The sequence below is a fragment of the Lepisma saccharinum genome, chromosome 26, assembly GCF_977018435.1.
Source record: "Lepisma saccharinum chromosome 26, izLepSacc3.1, whole genome shotgun sequence".
Taxonomy (NCBI): domain Eukaryota; kingdom Metazoa; phylum Arthropoda; class Insecta; order Zygentoma; family Lepismatidae; genus Lepisma; species Lepisma saccharinum.
Window position 1 is genome coordinate 27,138,289 of NC_139254.1, and position 23,888 is coordinate 27,162,176.

Here is a 23,888-nt window from a genome sequence, read left to right on the forward strand (position 1 = left end):
TAAAACCGTTTTTTAGCTGAAACACAAAAACACGTACTTCTTCCTTTGGGCCCCTCCATACACCTGCCAAATTTCATGGGAATCGGAGTGGCACACAGGGGTCAGATCCCCACGTCAATTTGTCTTCATTTTGACTTTTGAGGGGGTTTTGCTCCCTAAAACATTTTTTTTAGCTGAAACACAAAAACACGTATTTCTTCCTTTGGCCCCTCCATACACCTGCCAAGTTTCATGGAAATCGGAGGGGGAGACTTAGACCTCCCTTGTAAGTGTATTAATTAATTACAAATCGCGCACTCGTGGACACACTATATATATGTATTTATGTATGTATATTATACCTAGGTATATATATATGTGTATATATAGCAGGTAACAATGTGTTATAAACACATTCTTACTTTCCAAAAAAGCGCATGTGGGATGGCAAAACGGATCCGGATCCAAAAATTCCGGATCCGAACATCCCTAGTTAAAACATGCATGCATTATTCATTTATTCTATGTTTTCAATATCGCACCACCTAAATTAAATTCCACACCCCTTCAGCACCCTTAGTTGATTAATCCTGATGCTGCCACTGATTTGAAGTCATTTCATTATCAACTGTTCCCCAAGTTCATCAAGTTTCCATGGATGTGTCTGTCTCTGCCTGAATTGTTGTTGTATGTGGTCCCACAAATTTTTAATAATTACTGAAACTTCACGTTAACATCTTGCACATTACTTGGGATGCAAATATGGAATGAACATTTGTAGGCATCAAAATAATCTCCATGACTTCCTGTTTCAACTGTTGCTGGTTTCCTTGTGGAAAGTGCAATAGTCTTCTTGTAATAAATTAATCTAACTCCAAAAAAATATTATGAAGTGGTGTGTATTTCTTGCTACACATAAAATAAAAGTCCTTTTAGCCAATGATAATTGGTTAGTTCATTTGCTTTCTTGGTAACATCCCTGAAAGTATAAATTTATAAAAAGGTTGTATTACAGGTATTTTTTTATAAATAATGGAAGGAAATTTATCTCTGCTGTTTATAAAATGCATTTCTGACTAAATGATTTCATATTGTTAGACAAATGTTATGTTTAAATAAAAGTGTTTTTGGATGTGTTTATTATACTATTAATTTAATAGCATTTTTATAAAACACATTTGTCCCATATGTTAACATGCATTGTTTCTAATTTCACTGTGTTTTTCAATCATTTTCAATAAAAGTGAAGTTTTCAAGTCATGGCATATTTCACTGTCCAGAAGGATTTTTCAATTAATGAAAATAAGTATATTAACAAGTTAGATAAGTATTTTTGATATAACTGAACACTGTTCTACATATAATGTTCATGAGCCTTAAAAGCCATTTGTTAGCATGTGCTTTTACGCATTTCATTTGCTTACATTGTGTTTTTGTTCCTGATTAGTTTAGCATGTTTAAAATATTAAGAAACAGTTTGTTTTTTTAAAAAATCGAATTGTTGTTACTTCTTTTTCAATAATGTATGCTCTTTCAGTTTCTAATTTATGTGCACTAATGTTGCCATTATTTTTCAGGAAACCTGATTTTTAGTCAAAAAACAAGTAACAATATAACACCATACAAGAAATTCTATGGTCCTCTCTCCTTTAAATTTAAATCATCTGCTGGAGAAGGTTGGATTGGAATATTTTTATTAGAAAATGATGATATACTGGGATCAAATATGTATTTCATAAGGTTAAGAGGCGAATATAATAGTGATACCTACATTACTAAATGTCCTCATGAATCACATTTAGGGTACGAGGAAATTGAATTGTATCTTCCGCAAGGTGGAACTAGAAGTTGTTCTATTTTATCTAAAACAGAAGTAAGTCAATGGACAGTATTTAATTGCTAATAGCTAATTGTTATTTAATTTTTCTCAATACTTCACACTATGTAATAACAGATTCAGTGTATGTGTAAAAATGTTGAAAGGGTAAAGGATATAGCCAATATCCATAACTTACTAAGGGTTTTGGCTGAGAACATGTGTAATAGACATTTTCCCTAATGTATGGAATGCATTTTAAATCAATTCATTTTATGGATAATGATAGATAAAACCAGGGGTAGAAAAATACAGGGTGCCTGGTCACCATAGTGCCTGAAAATTTTCACCTGGTGCCTAATTTTCAAATTTAATGCTATTTTTCATATTTTGAGTTTTTTAAATGGAAATTTCAATTTAAGAACAACAGCTACAGTATTTGTTTTTAATGTTTGTGTGTTTACTGTATAACATGTATCATTAAATCAAAATAATAAACATTATTAACTTTTTTCACTGTTGCTAACCAAATTTTAAAATCTGTGGCAATATGGTAGAGTTGGCCATATATAACAATTTATAGTTAAGGAATGCCACTCTGGCAAAAGAATTAAGTACCTTTAATCCAATCTTTTATTAATTTAAAAATTCAATGCTTTGAGATCATATTTGAAGTTTTGCTTTATCTTAGATTCATGGCTTTCTTATACCATATTCATCAAAGAAGCTGGCGCCTGAATTAGTTTTAGTTTTTTCTTCCACTGGAGAAAACCCAGAGAGCATGAAAGCTTGTGGGAAGCTTGAGGTATATTTCTTGTAGCTTGTCAAAGCCAGTTGGTCATGGAAAGTTTGATATGAGAATGATGCCAGCTTGTTTCAAGCATGCAGTTTTCTGTGATAAATTTTGGTGCAAGCTTCAGGGTCCCCACACACCTGGATAAACTGAAGAGCCTGGAAATCTCAGTAAATTTTTAAAAAATAAAAATCTCATGGAAACTAAGGGAAATCAACTAATTGTTTAATGAGTTGCATTGATGCACATCTGAAGGACTAGAATATGCCCCTGCCTATTGATAATTGTAAAAATTAGAACAAAAAATATAATAGATTCAACTTACTTCTGTAACATGTTATGCACAAGTTTCTTTGAAGATATAGACTTGTGATAGATAGATATTTTCTAATAAGAATGTTTATTCTACAAATGATGTGTTTGAAATTTTATTTCATGCATTTTAATACAGTTTGAAAAAGTGTTTAACTCACACAGAAACCTGTAACCTTAGTCATTAGTTATGTTAAGAGAGATGTCATGTTATTTTTTAATTAATTTTATTATTAGTATTGGAAAATAAACTGCTTTGAAATTTTTCCTGATATACTGATAAACTACTGATATAATATTTACTGACACCAATTACGAAAATTCTACTAATACAATAGTAGAGGATAGACAATAGCAAAATTCCAGTTGAGATTACATGCAATAGTGAAAGTGCGATAGGTGACTGAAGGGCAGAACTCTTCAACACTTATTTCTATGGTAACTTTTACCCACCATCCTCCCTTGCAATGTTGTCAAATGTGAGGCAAGTCTATTCTAACAATGCTTGCCACTACACCTGATGAGCTTAAAAATCTATTGCCATCTATCCCAGTTTGCCATGCTGTAAGATTGAACAATATCAACAACATGTTCCCCAGGAAAACAGTGGAATCCCTGTGCTTTCCCTTGTGCATTCTCCTGAATAGATTTTCTTGGAAGGTGACTTTCCTCACACAAGGAAACAAGCTAACATCACACCATTCACAAAGTGGTAACAACAATCTTGTTTCTCCTTACAGACCAGTCTTCTTACTGTCTCTTCTGTCCATCATCTGTGAAAAAATAATGAAAGACAGACTATGTATATAAATTTGTTTCTATGTACGTAACCTTAAATCAACATGGTTTTCTTTCTGGTAACTCCTATCTTATTAGTCTGTATGTTTTTCTGTTACATGCCATGAAATGTATTTCAAACAATTCACAACTAGACGTAACATACATTGATCTGACCAAAGCCTTTAATACGGCTGTATTCTGATGTTAGGCATCATTTTCGACCAAAATCTCACATTTGAGGAATATATTAGAGGCATCACAAAAAAGATTTTGTGTCTCTTGGCTGTATTGCATCATTTGACTGAAATTAGTTGTTTCTCAGCCCTTCCTTTGTACTTCAAGTCATTCATTTCCCCAATAATACAATACTGCTCCCCAGTCTGGTCTATGGCATGTCCTACTCACCTCTCTAGAATCGATTCAGTTTGACAAGTTCACAATTTACCAAAGTGTGGCAGTGAGTATGGCACGAGAAGAAATAAATAGACTTGCAATTAGCCATAACAAAACTAATGATTTTCTTTTCAAAGGAAGATGTAGGGTATATTAGAAACTCAAAAGAATTGTATTAAAAAGAATATAATTTTGATAAATATTTTACACTAGAACTTTTTCTTTCATGTACTGTGCTATTACTGTGGGTTAATTTGTTAACTGTTAGACATTTTTAAAACTTTCAGTAAAACAATAATTTATATGGGAAAGAACTCATGAAAAAATTAAAGAAAATAATTTTGTTATGTACTATCTTCATATGAGTACATGCTAGTTAAATACTTAAACTTTACACTTTTGAAGGATATATTTTCTATGTATTTCCTCTAATTTTACAGGGTCCATCTGCTTTACAACTTGATATAGACCATCGTGTTAAAGTGAAAATAGTAGGAACACAAATGCAAGTATTGTGGTCACATGGACAAGAACTGAAGATGGAAGCAAGAGATCCATCTCCACTAAATGTAAAATTTTACAGTCAAGGCTCTCGGAAAACAGAAGCTATTTTTACCTATGAGACACAAGGTTTGTTTCCACTCTACCAAAGTGAGAAGTAATTATAGTTTGAATAGTAAATTTAAGATAAAATATGAGAATTTATTCAATGTTGAATAATGCAAAATTGACTACATTCCAGTGTTGTTAATGTATGTTAAATGTATGAATGAAATAAAATTAAACTAAGACATGTAAAGTTCACAACAGAAGAAGATATTCTTGTAAAGTAAAAACAGTAATACATCATTTTTATCTCAGTACATGCATTGTGTAATTGTATAATTGTATTATTTTTTATGATACTAATTAGAAAATGCTGAAAAAAATTACCTTTATGTAACAGTCTCAAGAATATCTGCCAATTTCCGTATTCATATCACCTATTAGTATCTCAGAAACTATTGGAGCTACATATATCAAATTTGATGTATTGATAGACATATAAATTTGTTATATCCTGCAGTACAGGATGTGTAAAAAAGAATCATCAGATTTCAAAAGGGTATAATTAGGAGACCAATGAACATAGAACTAAAAGTTAAAATATACAAAAGAGTAATTTTGCCTGTAGTATTATATGGATGCAAAACTTGGTCCCTTACATTGAAAGAGGAACATAAAATAGAAGTATTTGAAAATAAAATCCTTAGAAAATTATTTTGAGCTAAAAGGGATGAGGAGACAGGCAAGTGAAGAAAGTAACATAATGTAGAACTTCATAATTTGTATTCATCTCTAGATATTATTAGAATAATTAAATCAAGAAGTCTTAGGTGGGCAGGCCATGTGGCTAGAAAGGGAAACTTGATGGTAAGAGACCTGTAGGAAGGCCAAGATGAAGATGGAGGAATAACTTTGAGATGGACCTAAAGGAAATCTGTAGGAATGGAAAAGAGTAGATAGATCCTGCTCAGGATAGAGACAAATGTAAGGCTAATGAAGATTAGGCACACACAGGAGATGTGCTACATAGAAATTTTCAGTGAAAAATGTAGGCTCGACCAGGACTCGAACCCGGGTCTCTGGCATACCGTGCTTTTGCTCTAACCACTGAGCTACTGAGCTGGCCTAGCCTCGCCTGATTTTTCGCTATCACTTTTTTACCTGCGTGGAATCGTCTTTGCCTGTGCTTCTGCATTGTATTGTTGCAGCCATCAACCTTTGGATTTAAGAAGGTTAGAGAGTTAGTCTTCTTTATTTAGTTAATGAGAATAGAACCTTGCAGTAAGTTGTAAAATACATGTTGGAAAATAAAGTTTTACTTACATAAGTATTACAAATGTTAAATATGAAGAAGAATGCTGGTAACATCAGTCATGCTTGCAGTCAATGAAGTTTTCCAGATATTCAAATCTATGTTTCCCATAATTTTTTTTCAAAACCCTTCTCTTTTTTATTATATGCTTCTCCTTGATGATGTGAGCTGACTGGATTTAAATTTATAATGTCCAAATCATGTTCATGCCATCACTCAAAGAATTTAAATAATGAGAATTGCAGCATAGACCCACTATGGAATCTTCTTTTTTAGAATCAGGCTAGGCTAACATCATTAAAATTTAATGTAATATAAGACATCAAGAATCTCTGTAAAGGAGATGATGATATTAAATTGCGTGATGATATTTGGGATTTATATATAAAAATGTAATAGAACTTTTCATCCAAAATAATAATATAGACTGCTTGTTTCACAGTTCAGTTGCTATTTTACAACAATGTAACATTGACAAGATCCATTGTATAACTGACTTTTTTGTTGTTGAAAAATGTAACCATTATTATAACTGTACATTTTACAGTGCTGCATGGGACCACTTTCACTCGCTGAAACTTGTAGGAGTCTCCCTCGCTCAAGCATGCTACCCTCGATCATAGGGGGGAACATCCTCCCACAAGGGCCATGATGCACACCCCCTAAAAAGGTAGAACATTCCCCCCCCCCATTTATGCCAAATTAATTACTCAAATTATTTTTGTCAGATAAAATTTGCGGAAAAATATACCGTATTCTCGCGTCTATAAGCCGCACTTTTTTCCCTGAAAAGTGGACCAAAAAATGGGGTGCGGCTTATACACGCAAATGATAAGAAAAGCATGTGCAGCTTATACACACGAATAAGAAAACATTTGCAGCTTATACACGCGAATGAAAGAAAGTGCAGCTACTGCTAGGATACTAAAATACGTACGTTGATTTGTTATCTTTATCACATAACGGATTCATTAACAGCAAATCCAACAAATCTCTGCAGCGCTGCAACAATATGATATCTTATCTTCAAACTTTTTTTTTTTGCAACAATATGATAATATCTTATCATTGAACACGAATCATCCTTACTGTCGTATTGATCTGGAAACCATTCAGTAAAGTAAAGTTATTAAAGAAGGTTGGGCCTGGTCTAGGTTGGTACTATCAAAGGGAGGATGTCTGGCAGAAGAATCAGCTACGATGCTCATTTTAAACTTCAAGCAATACGATATGCTGCAGTGCGATATTACGATGTGGACGAGTCTAACATTCGTCGATGGAGAAATCAGAAGAAACAACTTTCTGCAACAAGTGGCAAGAAAACTACATTTCGTGAAAAAGGAGCCAAATTTCCACAGGTAGAAGAAGAAGTTTTGGCCTTTGTAAATGAGATAAGAAGTGCTGGCTATGCTGTAACCGTAGACATGATACGTTTTCAAGGTTGTGAAGTAGCTTCAAAGTTAGACATCAGTCGTCAAGCTTTCCGAGCTAGTGCGGGATGGTGTTCACATTTTATGAGTAGGAAAAGTTTATCGCTTCGCCATAGGACAACAATTGCGCAATGTTTCCCTGCAGACTTTGATCAGAAAATTGTTAAATTTCACAAATACGTGATACGAATGCGAAAGTCCAATGATTGTAGCTTGTCTCAGATCGGCAACGTGGATCAAACACCTATTTATTTACTGGGACATGCCTATGTCCAGGACAGTTGTACCGAGAGGCTCGCACACCGTATCGATCAAGACAACGGGTGGAGAGAAACAACGATGGACTGTAATGTTGGTTGTTCTCGCGTAAGAATGTGCCAAATGAGGGATTTCCACCGGGTATTATCATACGTGCCCAGCAGAAAGGATGGATGGAAGAAGAACTGGTATTGGACTGGTTAGACAAAGTGTGGAATAGAAGGTCTGGTGCAAAAGAGTTTGCTGGTGTGGAACAGCTTTCGTGGTCACCTAACAGACAGAATACAGACAAAATTCCAACATTTGAAAAATATGTAGCCGTGATTCCTGGTGGTCTAACGTCTGTACTGCAACCCCTAGACATTTGTGTAATTCGCTCGTTTAAAGCTGTGTTCCGGCGTCTGTATAATAATTGGATTAGTGCAGTAAACCACGAGCTTACAGCAACAGCAAAGATCAAACGTCCGACTGTCAATTAAGTGTGTGAATGGATTCTGGCAGCATGGGAAAGTGTAAAGTCGGAAACAATTGTGAAGGGTTTTCTGAAGTGCAGCATATCTAATACCCTAGATGGTACCCAGGATCAAATGTTGTGGGATGATGATGCTAGTGATGAAGATGACAAAACCGCTTCTGCAGAAAATATTTCAATGCGTAGCAGCAACGACAGTGAATAAGGGCTTTGAGGACTAAAACTGAATGATACGCTATTAATATAAAGATCATTGCTCAAAAATAAAGGTTAAAATACTTTTAAAATACTTACTTGAAATTGGCTACCTACGCAAAAAAAAGTCAATCGTGCGGCTTATACACGAGGTGCAGCTTATACACGAGAAATTTTATTTTCCTGAAATCTTAGGCCAAAAAAGGGGGTGCTAATACAAGCGTGTGGCTAATAGATGCGAGAATACGGTAATACCAGAAGTGCAACCACGAATTTTTGTCTTGGGGAGGTGCAAGTACCGAGCTAAATGTACCAATAATAATAATAACATTAATAATAGCTTTATTATTATTATTATTATTACTAGTAGTAGTATCAAAGACGTTATTATCCTAATAAATTACACAAAAAGGGGGTAGAAGTCTGTGTTAAAGCATTTGTATGGAACAAACGATTTGAAATATTTTTTGAACAGTGTTAATTTCACATTAGCTAATAATGAAAATCAAGCACGCAAACTGTATTTTTGAATGGCACAAAATGAATGATAAATGCATTCCGAAGATGCATGTGTTACTTTCATGTACAGCATATGTTTTTACACATATGCAACATGGAGCGACATTTATTTATTTATTTATTTATTGAAATTTCCAGTACATCAGAAGCCATTTTAAACCAGAAAGAAACAACAGTAAAACAATAGACTAAGATTAAAAACACAAAAGAAAGGATAACATAAAATAAACAAAAATAAACAAGCCAAAACAGTAACAAGGTAAATAGATCAGTTTCACAAAAGCATTACTTATGTGCATTTTTTTCTATGTTGCTGATAAAAAATGAATATGAAGTGAATATATCTATTTGGCTGATTTGGTAGCCTATGAAATATAAGAACGTTGTATGATTGAAAGCCTGGGAGTTGTAGTGTGGAAAGTTTCCTTGCTCCGTGTTTTATGTCTAGGCACTCTGAGTGAGAGTTCATGGAGTGGGTTGCTGCATCTTAAGTTTCTATTTATGATCTTATATAGCAATTTCATATCTGCAATGTATCTACGAGTTTCTGGAGTATTAATGTGCAGATTTACAAGCAGATCTCTCTTAGGTAGGTGTCTCAGGGCAGGCACTCTATATCGAACGATGGGAAGGAAATAGCTGAGAACACTGTCTATCTTGGAGGTATGAGAATGTGCAGCCATGTTCCAGATTGGGGAACAATATTCTAGAATGGGGGACACAAATATCTTGAAGTAAATGGAAAGTGCTTTCGGGTTATTGATTTTGGTGAATCTGTACAGCAGGTCAAGCATACGCATTGCCTTTTTTGAGATGGTTGATATGTGATTATCGAAATTTAGTTTTGAATCTATGAGGATACCTAGTTCTCGGTTTTGTGCTTCTCTTGCTAGAGGGAGGTCGGTGAGTGTATAATTACCTTCAAGAATGTTTTGTTTCAATGAAATTGTTATGTAAGAGCATTTAGAAGGGTTTGTGGACAGTTTCGATCGCTTACACCATTCAGAGAATCAGTTAATGTCATTTTGGAGAATTTATATGTCTGATGGCTATTTTATCTCTCTCATAATTTTGCAATCATCGGTAAACATCAGAATTGTGCTTGAGATTGGGGAATTAAAGAGGTCTGTGAGATCATCCAGATATAATACAAATAACAGAAGGCCAAGAATGCTTCCTTGCGGCACACCAGATATAACAGGAAGCCAGTTAGAATGAGTTCCAGGAAGTATAACGCATTGTTGTCTATTTCTTAGATAGTCTTTCACTAATTTTAATGTGTTTCCAGTTATGTTAAATCTGTTAGATTTATGCAGTAAATAATGGTGATCCACTGAATCAAAAGCTTTAGACAGATCAAAGTAAGCAACATCTAACTGATTACGATTAGTACAGCACCTAGAATAACGTAGTGTGGAAAATGGCATGGTTCTGCGCTCTCTGGATGGTTCCACTCGAAAATGATCCACTAGAGGCGCTGGTGTTGACCCCGGTGCTTGGTGTTCGAGTGCTTATAATGGAAGTAAATGGAGTTTTCGCTGCAACGTCTGATTCTTTTACATGAAGCATTTCTATGAATGTGATAATTGCTATGATATTTGGTACAGTGGTCGCGAAGATATTAACGAACATTCTAGACAGTCGACCACGTCCTGTTATCGTCATACTTTCGTTAATAATACGGGAGAAAAAAGACACGTGGAATGCTCTTGGCAACTAAATTTTTGTGTATGAATTAGGTTCGTTATTATTATCATCATCATTTCTTTTAAAGATATACACACTGAAGCATATGTATTTTTGATATTTACTGTCTCTTTTCTTCCGCTTTAAACTAATCGCGGCGATGATGATAATGATGATTGCATGAAACGACAAGGGGAACCCCACAAAACTTTCTTAGTGCCATCGACATGATTGTAAGGCAACTTTCAAACCAATGGGACAAGCGGCACGGGATGTTCACACTGTCACATTAGTGACACACACTTCCAGACTGTAAAATAGCATTCATTGCACATGAGGGTCCAAACAGCAAACGACACGTTCATATGGCGTATTCGCGTGCTACTTGTTACTTTGGTCAGAAAGCTCCTTAAAGGAAGGGTGCTGAGACCGAAGCGACGCGCTACAATGGGAGTTCCCAACTAAGTGACAAGCGACATGGTGCCTTCAGTCTATTAGCAAGCATTGCTTGCGAACAACAGATAGGCGACACGATAAACCGCACATGACAACAACAGATCTAGGCGACACAATAAGTCACACGTGTCTCTTTGTCGCTTCTGCGTCGCTCAAACTGGGTCATTTCCTCAATAGCTTGCAACATGTTGCCGTGGTTTGTTGTTCGCGCATACGCGATGCAATGAGTGTCTTGCTTTAGTGAGATTGCGCACCAAAGCGACAAGCGGCACGCGACACTTATTGCTTGAGGATTTCACCAACCGAACGCTGGCCTGTGCTTCCCGTCATGCTGCTACGATGTGAAATGTTGCTCTTGACTGGCTCATTTCCAAGCAACATGTGTTGCTTCGGTGTGAAAGTTGCCTTGGACAGAAGGACCCGTGTCGCTTTGGTGTGAAATCCTCGTATTGTTTGTCGCATGTTGCTTTGGTGTAAAATCTCCTTGAGGAAACGGTGCAGTCAGAGCTTATGTCCCTACGGTTCGAAATGCTGCATTGATTTCCGACTGCTCGCTTTCAAGCGACATTTGTGGTTTGTCGCCTCGGTATGAAATATCTCTCAGGATACTATTTATATTCTAATAACATAGAAAAATAAACTCTAATACACAGTCCAAGACCTGACGTCCGGAATGACATTGCGATGTTTCTCCTTGTGTTACGCATGCTATTTATTTATTAATTTTATTTTACTTTTCTTTCCAAATTAATGCCATTTCGTGACTGCAAATCACTCCACAAATATAACTGTTTCCATCAATTCACTTACCGCCTTTCTAGAGAAACAAATCTACACAATATATTCCAAAAACTAACTAAGCCGCATTACTTTCATAACAAAATTAGCACCTGGGTCGATCGCACTGCCATCTGCTTGTCATAGTCTCGGGGAACCAGTTTCTTGGGTCGTTGTCCACACTACGTTATTCAAGGCGCTGTAACGATTAGTAATTGTGTTTATGGCACAGGATTGCATAGAAGACAGATTGGTAAGGCATGAAGAATTTGGAATAAAATCTTGTTGTGCTGGAAAAATGTAAGGGGATGTGAATTTCAGAAGACTTTTTTCTCAGAATTTTTTCACAGACAATAGCAAGTGTGGAAAGGAGAGAAATGGGCCTGTAACATGTAGTATCAGTAGCATTTCCAGATTTAAAATTAGGAATGATATTTGCTTTCTTACATTGAGTGGGAAAGCAGCCTTCAGAGAAGCACCTATTGTATAACATTGAAAGGGGAGTAGCTAGTGAGTGAGCTGTTTTTTGAAGGAAAATAGTAGGAATATTGTCTGGTCCAAGAAGAAAAGGATGTAAGGAAGTGCAAGACTTCACCTGGTTCTGTAAAGACGGTAGTTAGAGAGTGAGAGCAGATTGATTTGATAGGCGGGTGATCTAAAACATCATTTGAAACAAAATTATTTTGAAATGTTAGATTGAATAGTTCAGCTCTATCATTACCAACAGCTGAAATGCCATTGTGTGTTACTTCTAAAGGGATGTGATTGGCTTGTCTCCGTGAATTTATTAATGTCCAGAATCTCTTTGAATTAGTAAGGACTTTGTTTGTGACTGTGTTGACATATTCGGTATATTTCTGTTTCATAAGGTCCTTACTATGCTTTTGAAGCAGGGAGTCGTAACGTACCCAATTTGCGTTACACGGTACGTTCCATTTTGTAGGAGGAAGAGTATGGTTCCACTGCTGGTACCCATGTAACGTAACGAAATGCAATATGTTATAGACTGACGTTACAAGGAACGTAACAAAATGTATTGTGGTAGATATTAACGTTATAAAGGAACGGAACGAAATGAGCACATTGGAACATAACGTATACAAGGAACGTAGTAACGAAATGCAATATGGTATATACTAGCGTTACAAAAAAACGTAACGAAATGCAACATGGTAGTAAATAACGGTACATAGGAACGTAATGAATGCAATCCTCCGTAACGGAACGAAGTGAAAGGCAATATGGTTAATTAACGTTACATAGGAATGTAACAAAATGTAAACCACTGTAGCGGAACGGAACAAAATGCAGTTGGGTACATACCATCTGCATAAGGAACGTAAATAAATTCAGTATGGTAGATGTTAACGTTACAAGGAAAGAACAATTCACAAATGTTAGCTGGTAACGTTATAGGCACGTGACAAATATAATCTATTAAACATCAAGGAAGAAAAAGGAATAGCCCAAATCTCTTACCTTTCTTTTGAACATTGCGAAAAATAACTCAGTATATCGTATGGGATTAATGTGAAATAGCCGTTAAAAATATGGTTGTTTGTAAAAAAATGAATTTCAACCAGGGTTGTTAAAGGGTCAGGAATTTTAAATCAATTCAATTCCGGTTCAGCAGGGAATATTAGCAAGCATAAATGGACCTGGACCGTAAAGAACCTTTTTATGTTTAAAATATTTCAATTCGTTCCAGGAACCTTTTCTCCGGATCAATTGAAATACGGCACAGGGACCTTCTTCCCGGATCAATTTAAAGACTGTCTAAGTTCCATATTGAAATGAAAGAATACGCAACTTGGACCGAATTAAAACTGTGCGATAAAGAAGGTTCCGGTCTTGTTGCGGAACCCAATAGAACCCATTAGAATTTATGGGTTCGTGGACGTTTAACAACCCTGATTTGAAAATTACATTTTTGGCTCGAAATTGAATACAGCTTCCAACTAGTGTAGAAATGAGTAGTCATAGACGTGCGCACGGGGTGCAAAGGGGAGGGGGGCACATGCCCCACCCCATAATCATTGACGTCTGCCGATATTTTCGACGCAGGGACAAGCAAGGTATTTTTCCATGGGGCATATTAACCAGATAATAGTGTTGCCCCCTCAAGAAACACCACTTGAATTCGAAATTATCGCATTCCTGCATTCCCATTATAATAAATTAATGTACATTACTATGACTGGGATCAAATTATACGCGTGAAATATATACTTTTAGCTGACATTCGTTTTCTAAAGGGGAGATGTGGCCATCCTCGCCCCTTTCAGATTTCCATACTCCTATATTATTATACTTTAATCCAGAAATTTAGGGTTGAGGAATCTTATCGCCGGTTATTAAACGATATTATGCTCTTGAAGAAAATTAAGTATTTCGAAGCCGATGAAAGTTCACAAAGCAACAACGGCGGAAGAAGGTGCAGTGGCACAACCACAGGAGGCAGGGGAGATTAGCCCTCAAACTTGTACGGAAATCAATTCTAGGAGGTAAGGAAGGCAAACATTGGACTATAGAAAGAAAGGTTGCAGAATCTAAGAGTAGCAAGACAAAGGGATACTGAAGATGGATTTAGTTTTCACGTCTGTCGTGCACTATTTCTTCCAGACGGTCAAGAGCACCTGCAAGGAGGCACAGAGGGGCAATTGCCCCCTCTTGATTTCTATCTTTATACAAATATAAATAAAGTTATATAAACTTGGACAGTTGCTGCTGCTTACGGTGTACGTTTTGCCCGTGTAAGGTAATAAATAGATGTATTATTAATTTTTGAAACCCCACCGTTCATTTATAAACACACTGTATATGAGTCATTGTGAATTCGAGTCAATTAAAACATTTTGCGTTGTTGGGAGATTATCTATTAGGATAAAATTTGGACATAATGAATCTAAGTAGAGAAAATGCAACTTGTATATCAAAATTGCCATGTCCAACTGATCTCCGAAAGTAGTGTTTAGCACGTCACATTTCAAGTATATTGTAATAATCTTCAATTAAGCCAAACGTTAACGAACAAAACAACTTTTATTTAACTTATAACTTCATGTTATATAAACTACATGAAATACATTTAACAAAGACAAAAGACAAAAGACAATCTCTCTCCAACTCGACTTGCTCACAGTATCTCTTCTAAAATTTTTATCTTTTATATTTTTCGTAACTTCTATCATATATGATTGATTAATTTGAGTCCACTTTATGCACAGTTAGGCTAATCGGGACTGGATCTACAGTTTAAATTGAAATCCCAATCACTTGTGTCTCCACCGGGTATCGAACCCGGGACCCCTTAATTACAAGGCGACGACGCTACCACTGCGCCATCGGGGAGGCCATTTCAAGTATAGTCCATGATTGTATCTAGTAGTATATGAACGAGATGTGTCCCTCCATTCAAACAATACGTGGCTTGTCCCTACCGAACGAAGTGTGTCACTTATAAATTAAGTTTCCGAAAGCAGGTATATTATGCATGAACAGAACAAAAAATACTCGTGAGAAATTTCAAAAATTATAAGTAAGTTCGTGGCGGGAGTTATTGACGGTTTTCCCCACAACCTATCCGCTTTAGGTTCCGGGTTCGAGTCCTGGTCTGTAAATATCTTTTTTAGGTGTCTCTTAATTAATTTAATCTAATTATCATCCATCTTCATAGTTTCGATTAATTATAAAAGTGACATAAAAGCGAAGCAAAATAAGAACAAATAAAAATAATTGCAAAATGATTACAATGTCAGAACTACATTTGAAAAATAAAATGCGAACAGAAGATTCATTTTCAAACAGGTATTTGGGTAGAATTGTGTAGACAGACAGCATGCTCCCGAAAGTTGCCAATCCACGTGTAGCATTACCTTCGATACTGGGGTTGTGCTTTTTCAGGAAAGTTTGCTCGACGCTCTTCAAGCGTCTTATCAAGAATGCCTCGGTGTTTGCAGCATTACCAACTTATTTTCCGTCGGGAAAATCTTTTTTCTCCTATTTAATCTGCGGTTGGCTCTACAATACATCATATTAAACGAGATACAACAACTGAATTACGGCGAAGTAGGTTAGAAACCCTGCGTGCTCAAGAGCAGCTTCGATAAGGCACCTGAATTGTTTCGAGCTGAACCAGGAAATGGGCGATGTTTATTCCCCAAGGCCATTCCGTAAAACTAATGCCACAAGAAGTTTTCTGTGTGGATTTGTGAGCATGAAATTGTAGGTTAATGATAGTGCTACAAGACGTCAAGTGGATTTATTTTTCTGTTTCGTTATTTTAGATAGCTTTCCTACCTATATAGTTTGAATAACTAATTAATCATTTGATGAGCAGACAAACACGAAGAAGCCGATCCCGTGGCAAATTGGTTAGCGTAATAAACTGCAAAGTCTAATGTCGGATTAGAGCCTGGACTAGAAAATATGTATGGGTTGGGTCCTTGTCTTTATACCACTTCCATCACCTATCACATCCTTTATCATCGCGATTAACCGAAAGTGGTAGACGCGAAATAAAAATAGAACCTTTACATGGAAGTCCGAAAGAGAGGCAAGGGAGGGGGAGGGGTGTGCACGACCCACCTGGAAAATGAAAGTCAACCATAAACTATATATATATCACACAATTCCATTTCAGCTGCAATAATATATGTTAATTATTGCATGAACATAACTAGCTAACTAACTAACTCTCTAGCCTTCTTAAACCCGAAGGTTCATGGCTGCAGCAACACAGGCCTTCCATCTGTCCCTATCTTGAGCAAGTTCTATATACTCTTTTCCATCCCTACCGATTTCCTTTAGGTCTATCTCAACGTTGTCCCTCCATCTTCGTCTTGGCCTTCCTAAAGTTCTCTTACCATCAGGTTTCCCAACAAGAATCCTGTAAACTCCTCTTTCCTCTCCCATTCGTGCCACATGGCCTGCCCACCTAAGTCTTCTTGATTTAATTATTCTAATTGTCTCCTCATCCCTTTTAGGTCCAAATATTTTCCTAAGGATCTTATTTTCAAATAAGATGAATATGATAACTTCAAATTAAAGCAATGTTTTTTGAGGAGACAACACTGTTATGCACCTTGTTTGTTTCCCCCCTGGAAAAACTACCTTGCTTGCCCCTCTTTGGAAAAAACTCAACAAAGTGCATTGTGAGGGAAATGCGTTTCAAGTTGTCAGGCAGAGTTCGAGCTCCACAAAAACTTGGTAACAGTAGATCGGAATGTTTCATGCGTGATTTTCAAAGATTTTATGGAGTTTGCACTGTGCCTGGCAACTTGAAACGCATTTCCATCACAATGCACTTTGTTGAGTTCGCCCTTCGTATCCGCAATGCCTCATATTTTCAATTACTTTGAAGCATTTTGGACCATTTTTTATTTTTATAAGCAACTGCATTAATTGATAGAATGATCTTAAACATGAAACTAATTGTTTCTTCCAATGATTAACTGTTTTCTTTGCCTTTCATTACGCTAGGTCACTCAGCCGCTATCTTCGTTGTGAGCCTAGATTAAGTGTGATTGGAGCTTATCCTATATGCTTTCTTCATACAGCATGGCTGTCGGCTACATGTTTGACATCTTAACACAACTTCTTTCAAACATCGCTCATGAAATGTATTTCACCTATCGTCCTACGGGAATCAGAGGGACGTAACTACAAAAATGCCGTTTTCAGTTTCGTGAAAAAAAATCCTCTGAAGAGTATTTGGAGTAAATCGACATTTTCCACTTCTAATGCTTATCTGTAAGGCGGAGTCACGTTTAAGAGTCATATTCCTAAGAATACATTATTTCCTCTCCTATTAATTTGATAAATTAGAGTTAAGTCGCTCTGGTTCTCACACACGCTTTCAGCTCCTATTTTCCAAAATTTGGCACGTTAGGTATTACGCCAGATGTGTCATTTGGGTACGCTACTACATTTTTATTATATGCCTGTGGAGATTCGAACAGTGTTCTCGGCTTGCGAGCCAGGTTATATCGGCGTTAGCGTCCAACGTTTGGAGCGCGTACATTCCTCTAAGCAGGATGCTCCAATGTATGCGCTCAAAACATTGGACGCTAACACCGATTTAAGCTGGCTCGCAAGCCGAGAACACTTCGTCAGGAAAGCTACACTTTTTTACCCATGAAAGTTATTGTCCGTGGCCTGCAAGCAAGGTTCTTGCAACAAACTGCCTCGAGAGAATTATGCGTAGGCTATGTGTGACTTTTCTGTTTCTCAGACCACGTGTGACTACCTACAAATTATGTGAAACAATAACATAAACAACTTCCCATCTGAGTATGAGAAACCACTTGCATTCTAGCCGGGTTCGATTCCTGGTGGAGGCACAGTGATTCGAATTCCACTTTAAACTGTAGGCCCACTCCCAATTAGCCTATCTGTGCATACAAGTGAACTTAAAACAAGACAAACTTTCATTCTAACCTCAGTCACTTATGGGAGCTGCTTAGAAGTAGTAGTGTTGACTGCCATGACTAAAATTTCTGGATCCAAGTTCACTTCGTCTCAACGATTTTATTTGTTGTCCCCTTTATGCACAGTAAGGCTAATCGGGACTGGACCTACAATTTAAAGTGGGATCCGAACCACTTGTGCCTCCACCGGGTATCGAACCCGGGACCCCTCTCTCGACGATTTGACTGAGTCTGCACTCCCTGCGCTGCACTCCGCTGTCTATGCAATGTAGTTTTAAAAGTTGTTAACTGAGGTATCCTAGTCACCAATTCCACCGCTGCCACCGGTTAGTCAAGGTGTGACTCATCCTCAGCCAGGCTCGGACGAAACGCAACTCATTAAACCGTCGCGGACGAACTGTAGCATTTCTCTAGGAATTTCGCTTTCAGATGAAACGCTACTGAACCGTACAGCAGTCCCAGTGCCTGCTCCAAGTTGCACAGCTGCTTTCGGAGCTCTTGGTTTGGAAAGGGAGTGGGGATGAGGAAAGGGTCTTGATTTTTCATACTGAAGCTCGTTCATTTCGTTCTCCTATTTCTCTTGGTTAAATTTTCTGAGATACGGAATCTACCTCATTTTCCTTTTCATTACGTTTTATTGCGTCACCCACGGTACTCTTACATGTACTTAACATTTTCAATTTCCCTGTACCTGCACCCTTTGGTTAGGTAAAAATAAATAACTGCAGTTCGTCAAATGTTGTATTTTTGTTTTTGTTACCCATTTTTCTCGTACTTCAGTCAGGGGCAATGGAGCTACTGGTAACAGACGTAGTTAGGAAATAGCATGAATTGTTTCTTCCCCGCACTGTAGTTGACCGATAAAAGAACTATGTAAAGTCTCGTTTCTATTACCACAAATTTTACCGCGCAACATGACACGCGGCATGCGACGCTGCATGTGCCAAGCATTTGTTGAAATGGAAACTGTCTGCAACATGCCGCGGCGCAAGTGCCGGGGACAAAATTGCCCCAAACGATTAAGACGCACAACATGCGCGGCGACAATGGAAACAGCCTGCAGCAAGTTCCTGGGGCACGGGCATGCGCACTAGAGTAGAAACAGACGACGCGACTGCAATCTGTGGTCCAACAAGATTTAATAACAATGCAAAATCACTTGCAGTCATTCTTACAAAGTTTCCGTATCCACTTTGAAGACGTAAGTCTCTCATCAACGAGTTATATGCTCCTTCCGAATTTCTTTTCGCTAGAAAACTTCTAATCCACCATCTAGGTTGTTTTCGCCTCTTTTTTTTTTTTTTTTTTTTTTTTTTAGAAATTCATGATACGCGCCTGCCATAACCACAAAACCCGCCATAGCTTTATTGTTCATCTTTACCCAAGTTAAATCACCACCAAATTATTACAATACAAGAGAAGAAACACTGACTACTCTAAAGCACTGCACAACGCTACACTGCGATCCTGCACTCCAGTGTTGTTGCGGACGTATTTTGAAGAAGTAGTTTTGAATTGGAAGCAGTACGAGTACACTAAATGACGCGCAACATGCGCCGGCACATGTTGCACCTCATGGATCTGGAACTTATCAGAATGGAAACGTAGCTTAACAGAAACAGAAGGCTTTCACGATTTGTCTGAATATTAAAGTGATCTCTTCTTTCACACCCAAACATAAATAACTATTTTCAGATTTGAAACCGTAACAGGGGTGTAAGAGGTGACCTTCCACGTAGTACACCCAATCGTCAACTTCATTCCACGTAGTACACCCTGGACTGCTCTTTGCAGACTAACGAGGCTCTGGCGACTGACCCTATGGCCAGTATAATTCTGTGTGTTCTGTTTTTTGTCATGTGTGCTGAGTGCCCCTTTAGAGCCTCAGCTTTTAACCTAACTCAGAATATTTTAATATTTCAGTTATTCGATATTACAGTTACGTTATTTGTTATGGTAAAGGGCTGGACCCCGTATAACGTGGCGGTTGCAAAATAGCCTAAGTGCTGACGCACCCAAAATTAAGAAAGAAAAAATGTAACGGGGAATATAGCTTTAATAAATGCCTATAAATATTTCACTATCGTTTATATTTATGTACATGTTATTAATTTTGAAATATTGTGAAGAAATGCAACAAAATGCTACATCTTCGATTACTAATGTGAGCCACTGTACATGTTATGTTTATATTTCATGAACGATGCGACTCCACAGGTCCCGAGTTCAGATCCCAGCCTGTGTATTGTTTTCATTATTTTCTTCGTGATGTCCTTTCATCAATTTTGTCATTGCATCACCCATCCTCGTCTTCGCGATTAGCCAAAAGTGGCAGAAAACCAAAGTTAAATATAACAAATCAAAATCAAACATTACTTTGCAAGACAAGAATGGATAGGTTATTTTGAAGCTGCTGTTATTAAAAGCAAATTGTATGTAGCTTTCCTAGACAGAAGTTTCACACACAGAAACTGATTGATTGGATAAGGACTGTGGATTCCTACTCGAGCAGAAAATATATATCTTTCAATTTATTACGTACAACAATAGCAGACTGATTTCCCGCTAAATCAAAGAAAACTTCCATTCACGGTTACAAATTGACGTGTTGAATGACCTTAACTACAGACTTCTCTCACTCCAATTCTGATTAATAGAACAGCACACCACAACGTGGGTCATTAAATATTTCCAACTTACTCTCGAGTTCCTCAACTAAAAATAAATCGACTGCGAGACAAAAACTCCTCTGCGATAACTATATACCACGTTATATGCAGAGTATATGTAAGTTGAAATTCCATCATAATGATTTGAATTCTTCAAGTAGTAGCTATAAATATAATTTTTCATGCATATTTTCTTAGCAAAATATGAAGTTTCTCACTTCACAAGGATAACATATATATAGTATTTCACAAGAGTTTTTAGTTCGAGCTAGTCGTAGGCCTAATATGAATATAAACGTCACTTCATTACTTAGTTTAAAAAAGTGCCAGGCAATCAAAATTCGAGGGTATGCCTGAAATTATTTGTAGTATCTCATGTATCAAGGGGGCTTTTTTAAGTAGTAATAGTAGAAACATAATTATACTGCATGTTGCAACTGAAACCCTAGCCTCGAAGACCGAAGTCGTTGGGTGGTCCACTCATACACTCGGTACCAAACATTTCAAGTTCGAGTAGACACCTGGGCATGGCTGTTTTTTTTTTTTGTAAGCATCCCTTCATAGATTTAATATGATCATCATTCATCTTCATCGTCGCGATTATCTACAAGTGGCAGAAAAGAGATATAAAACAAGAATAATGTATAACAAACAAAAGAGGATAAAAGGATGAACTGAGTTAATGATAGGAAGTTTTATAACATTACTGTTTCTTGAAGAATCCTGTCCTTTGTTACGATTTTATTTCTCAGTCACACGTTGCTCAATGTTCACGTCGACTGTCGTCCTTACGTACTTGAAAATTACTTTCATGTCTGCCTATGCTCTTCTTTCAAACGTGGTAGGTGGGCGCTCTGTCTGTTTCTACACCAAAAAGTTTAATGAACCTCCTGTCCAAGAAGACAAGAATTACTGAAAGTAATTTTCAAAATTGTAAGCGGATGAGGGCCCTTGTAAATGATAAAATATACTGTCCTTTTATTCGATTAGTTTTGAGAATCACTTCCCATACAATTCTTGCCTTCTTGAGAGTCCAATGGCCCTGTCTAGCCACAAACCAGTTGCACAAACGCGGTTTCGTTTGTTTCGTACAACAATTCCATCTAACGTTTCGTTTCTACGTAGTTTCTACTTGCTAAAAGTGCCTTTCATATCGCCCCAGGGCGTTCTCTACTCGGCTGCTTCGTGACCGAAGGTCACGTGTACAAAGTTTGAGGATTCACATTTTCCGATTTTGCGTGGTGCTGCTGCTACGAGCGAACACAAGGGAAAAAACCTTGGACGAAAAGTCCCAGCGCAGCTTCCCTTCTACTCTTCAGCTCGGCCCATAAGGAAGAACGGTCAACTCTCCCCCTCCCCTCCACGCGGTAGTACAGTGCACAGGAGTCGCGGGTCTGCACAGGTTTCTTTCCTTGTGATTCAGTTCGCCTTATCAAGGTCGTGCAGCAAGCAATTATTTTTCGTCTTCCGATAGGAAAAAGCTTGCCTCTCGCTTACGTGGATGAACGCGTAGCACAGATGATTCTTTGGTTGGTCCTTTATGTTTCGTCCTTCAGCAACTTAATCAAAGCACGAATCATTCTCATCGCCAAACACACTGTATCTTTTTAATTGATGTAACACATGTAAACTGAAAAAGAGAGAGAGAGAGAGAGAGAGAGAGAGAGAGAGAGAGAGAGAGAGAAAGAGAAAGAGAGAGAGAGAGAGAAAGATATACATAAACGTTTTCTTACAACAAACGTTTGTTTTCCTATCGTATAAAGTGAACGCACATGTTAAAATTCATCTTGCATAGATAATCAAATTAGAACAAATCCACGTAAAGTGATTTAGTATGCAGAAAATAAATATATTTGTGATAAATACATAGTTAATCAGTAAATTCCAATAACCAGGACTTCTGTCACGCCGAATCTTGTTTACGGATGTTTTCAAACGTTTTGTTTTACAATTTCATTTTTTCACTGAAATCCAAAACGAAAATACGTATTATAATTTAATGACTTTCAAAATGTCAAAATACTGTAATGTTACTATGCTGCCGATCACAATTATGAGGCTTCTTCGAACCAGGGTTTCGGAGCGGAGCGGATCAACGCTCCAGCTGTTGCCCACGCTTAGGAGCGAGGAGCGAGATTCTAAGAAATGGTTCGCTCCGCTCCGGAGCGGAGCGATGTCTTAGCCCGCTCCGCTCCGGAGCGGAGCAGCGAGAATCGAAAAATTTCTCGCTCCGATCCGGAGCGAGGAGCTAAATTTTAGAAAATGGTTCACTCCGCTCCGGAGCGGAGCGCTACCTTGACACGCTCCGCTCCGGATCGGAGCAGAGGAAGTTGGAAAATTTCTCGCTCCGCTCCGGAGCGAGGAGCGAAATTTTATAGAATGGTTCACTCCGCTCCGGAGCGGAGCGATACCGTGTGACGCTCCGCTCCGGAGCGAGATTATAAGAACTTGCCCACTCCGCTCCGGAGCGCTCCGAGGTTGGATAATACGAGTGTATACAGAAAACTAACGATCAAGGGTTCCGAGTACATTAGTAATTTTGTTTGTGGAATTTGTACGGCATTTGAACATCGCCTGTTATTGTTGTTATAAAACTGATTATTACTAAAGCTAACGCCACGGAAACAGTCCAGTCAAGATCACGTCACTCACCTACAGTGTTGCCAATAAGCAAGGAATAATCCTTACACAATACACCAGGGAAGGCACAATCAACCGCATACGTACAACGCGCAATGTGTCAACTGTGAAGCGTAGAAGAAGTGTGGAAAACCTGGAGAACCAGGGGTGTGTAGGAGGCAAGGGGAAGCTTTGATCTTCACTGGACTGTTTTCGTGAAGAGAGCGATATTATTATTATTATTATTATTATTATTACTATTATTATTATTACTATTTTCATTATCACTTTTACTACTCTACTACTACTTCTGGGGACAATATATTTCAATAGCAGGTGTGCCACCTGTGGTTTTATAAGTTGAGAAAATGGAACTCTCATTTCCTGCCACCAGGGATCGCGACTAAAACTCATTTCCGTTCGACTTCTGGTTCGGGCTAAGCACTTC

General features: G+C 37.6%; 1 protein-coding gene across 1 annotated transcript in view; it reads left to right on the forward strand.

Annotated features, from left to right (window-relative positions):
* LOC145979775 (uncharacterized) overlaps nucleotides 1–23,888 on the forward strand; it is a 240,510-nt gene that overhangs the window by 87,254 nt on the left and 129,368 nt on the right. The window contains exons 11-12 of the mRNA XM_083112754.1: nucleotides 1,557–1,852; nucleotides 4,514–4,703. Of these exons, the coding sequence (XP_082968880.1) occupies nucleotides 1,557–1,852; nucleotides 4,514–4,703 (486 nt within the window). The remainder of the gene's footprint in view (nucleotides 1–1,556; nucleotides 1,853–4,513; nucleotides 4,704–23,888) is intronic.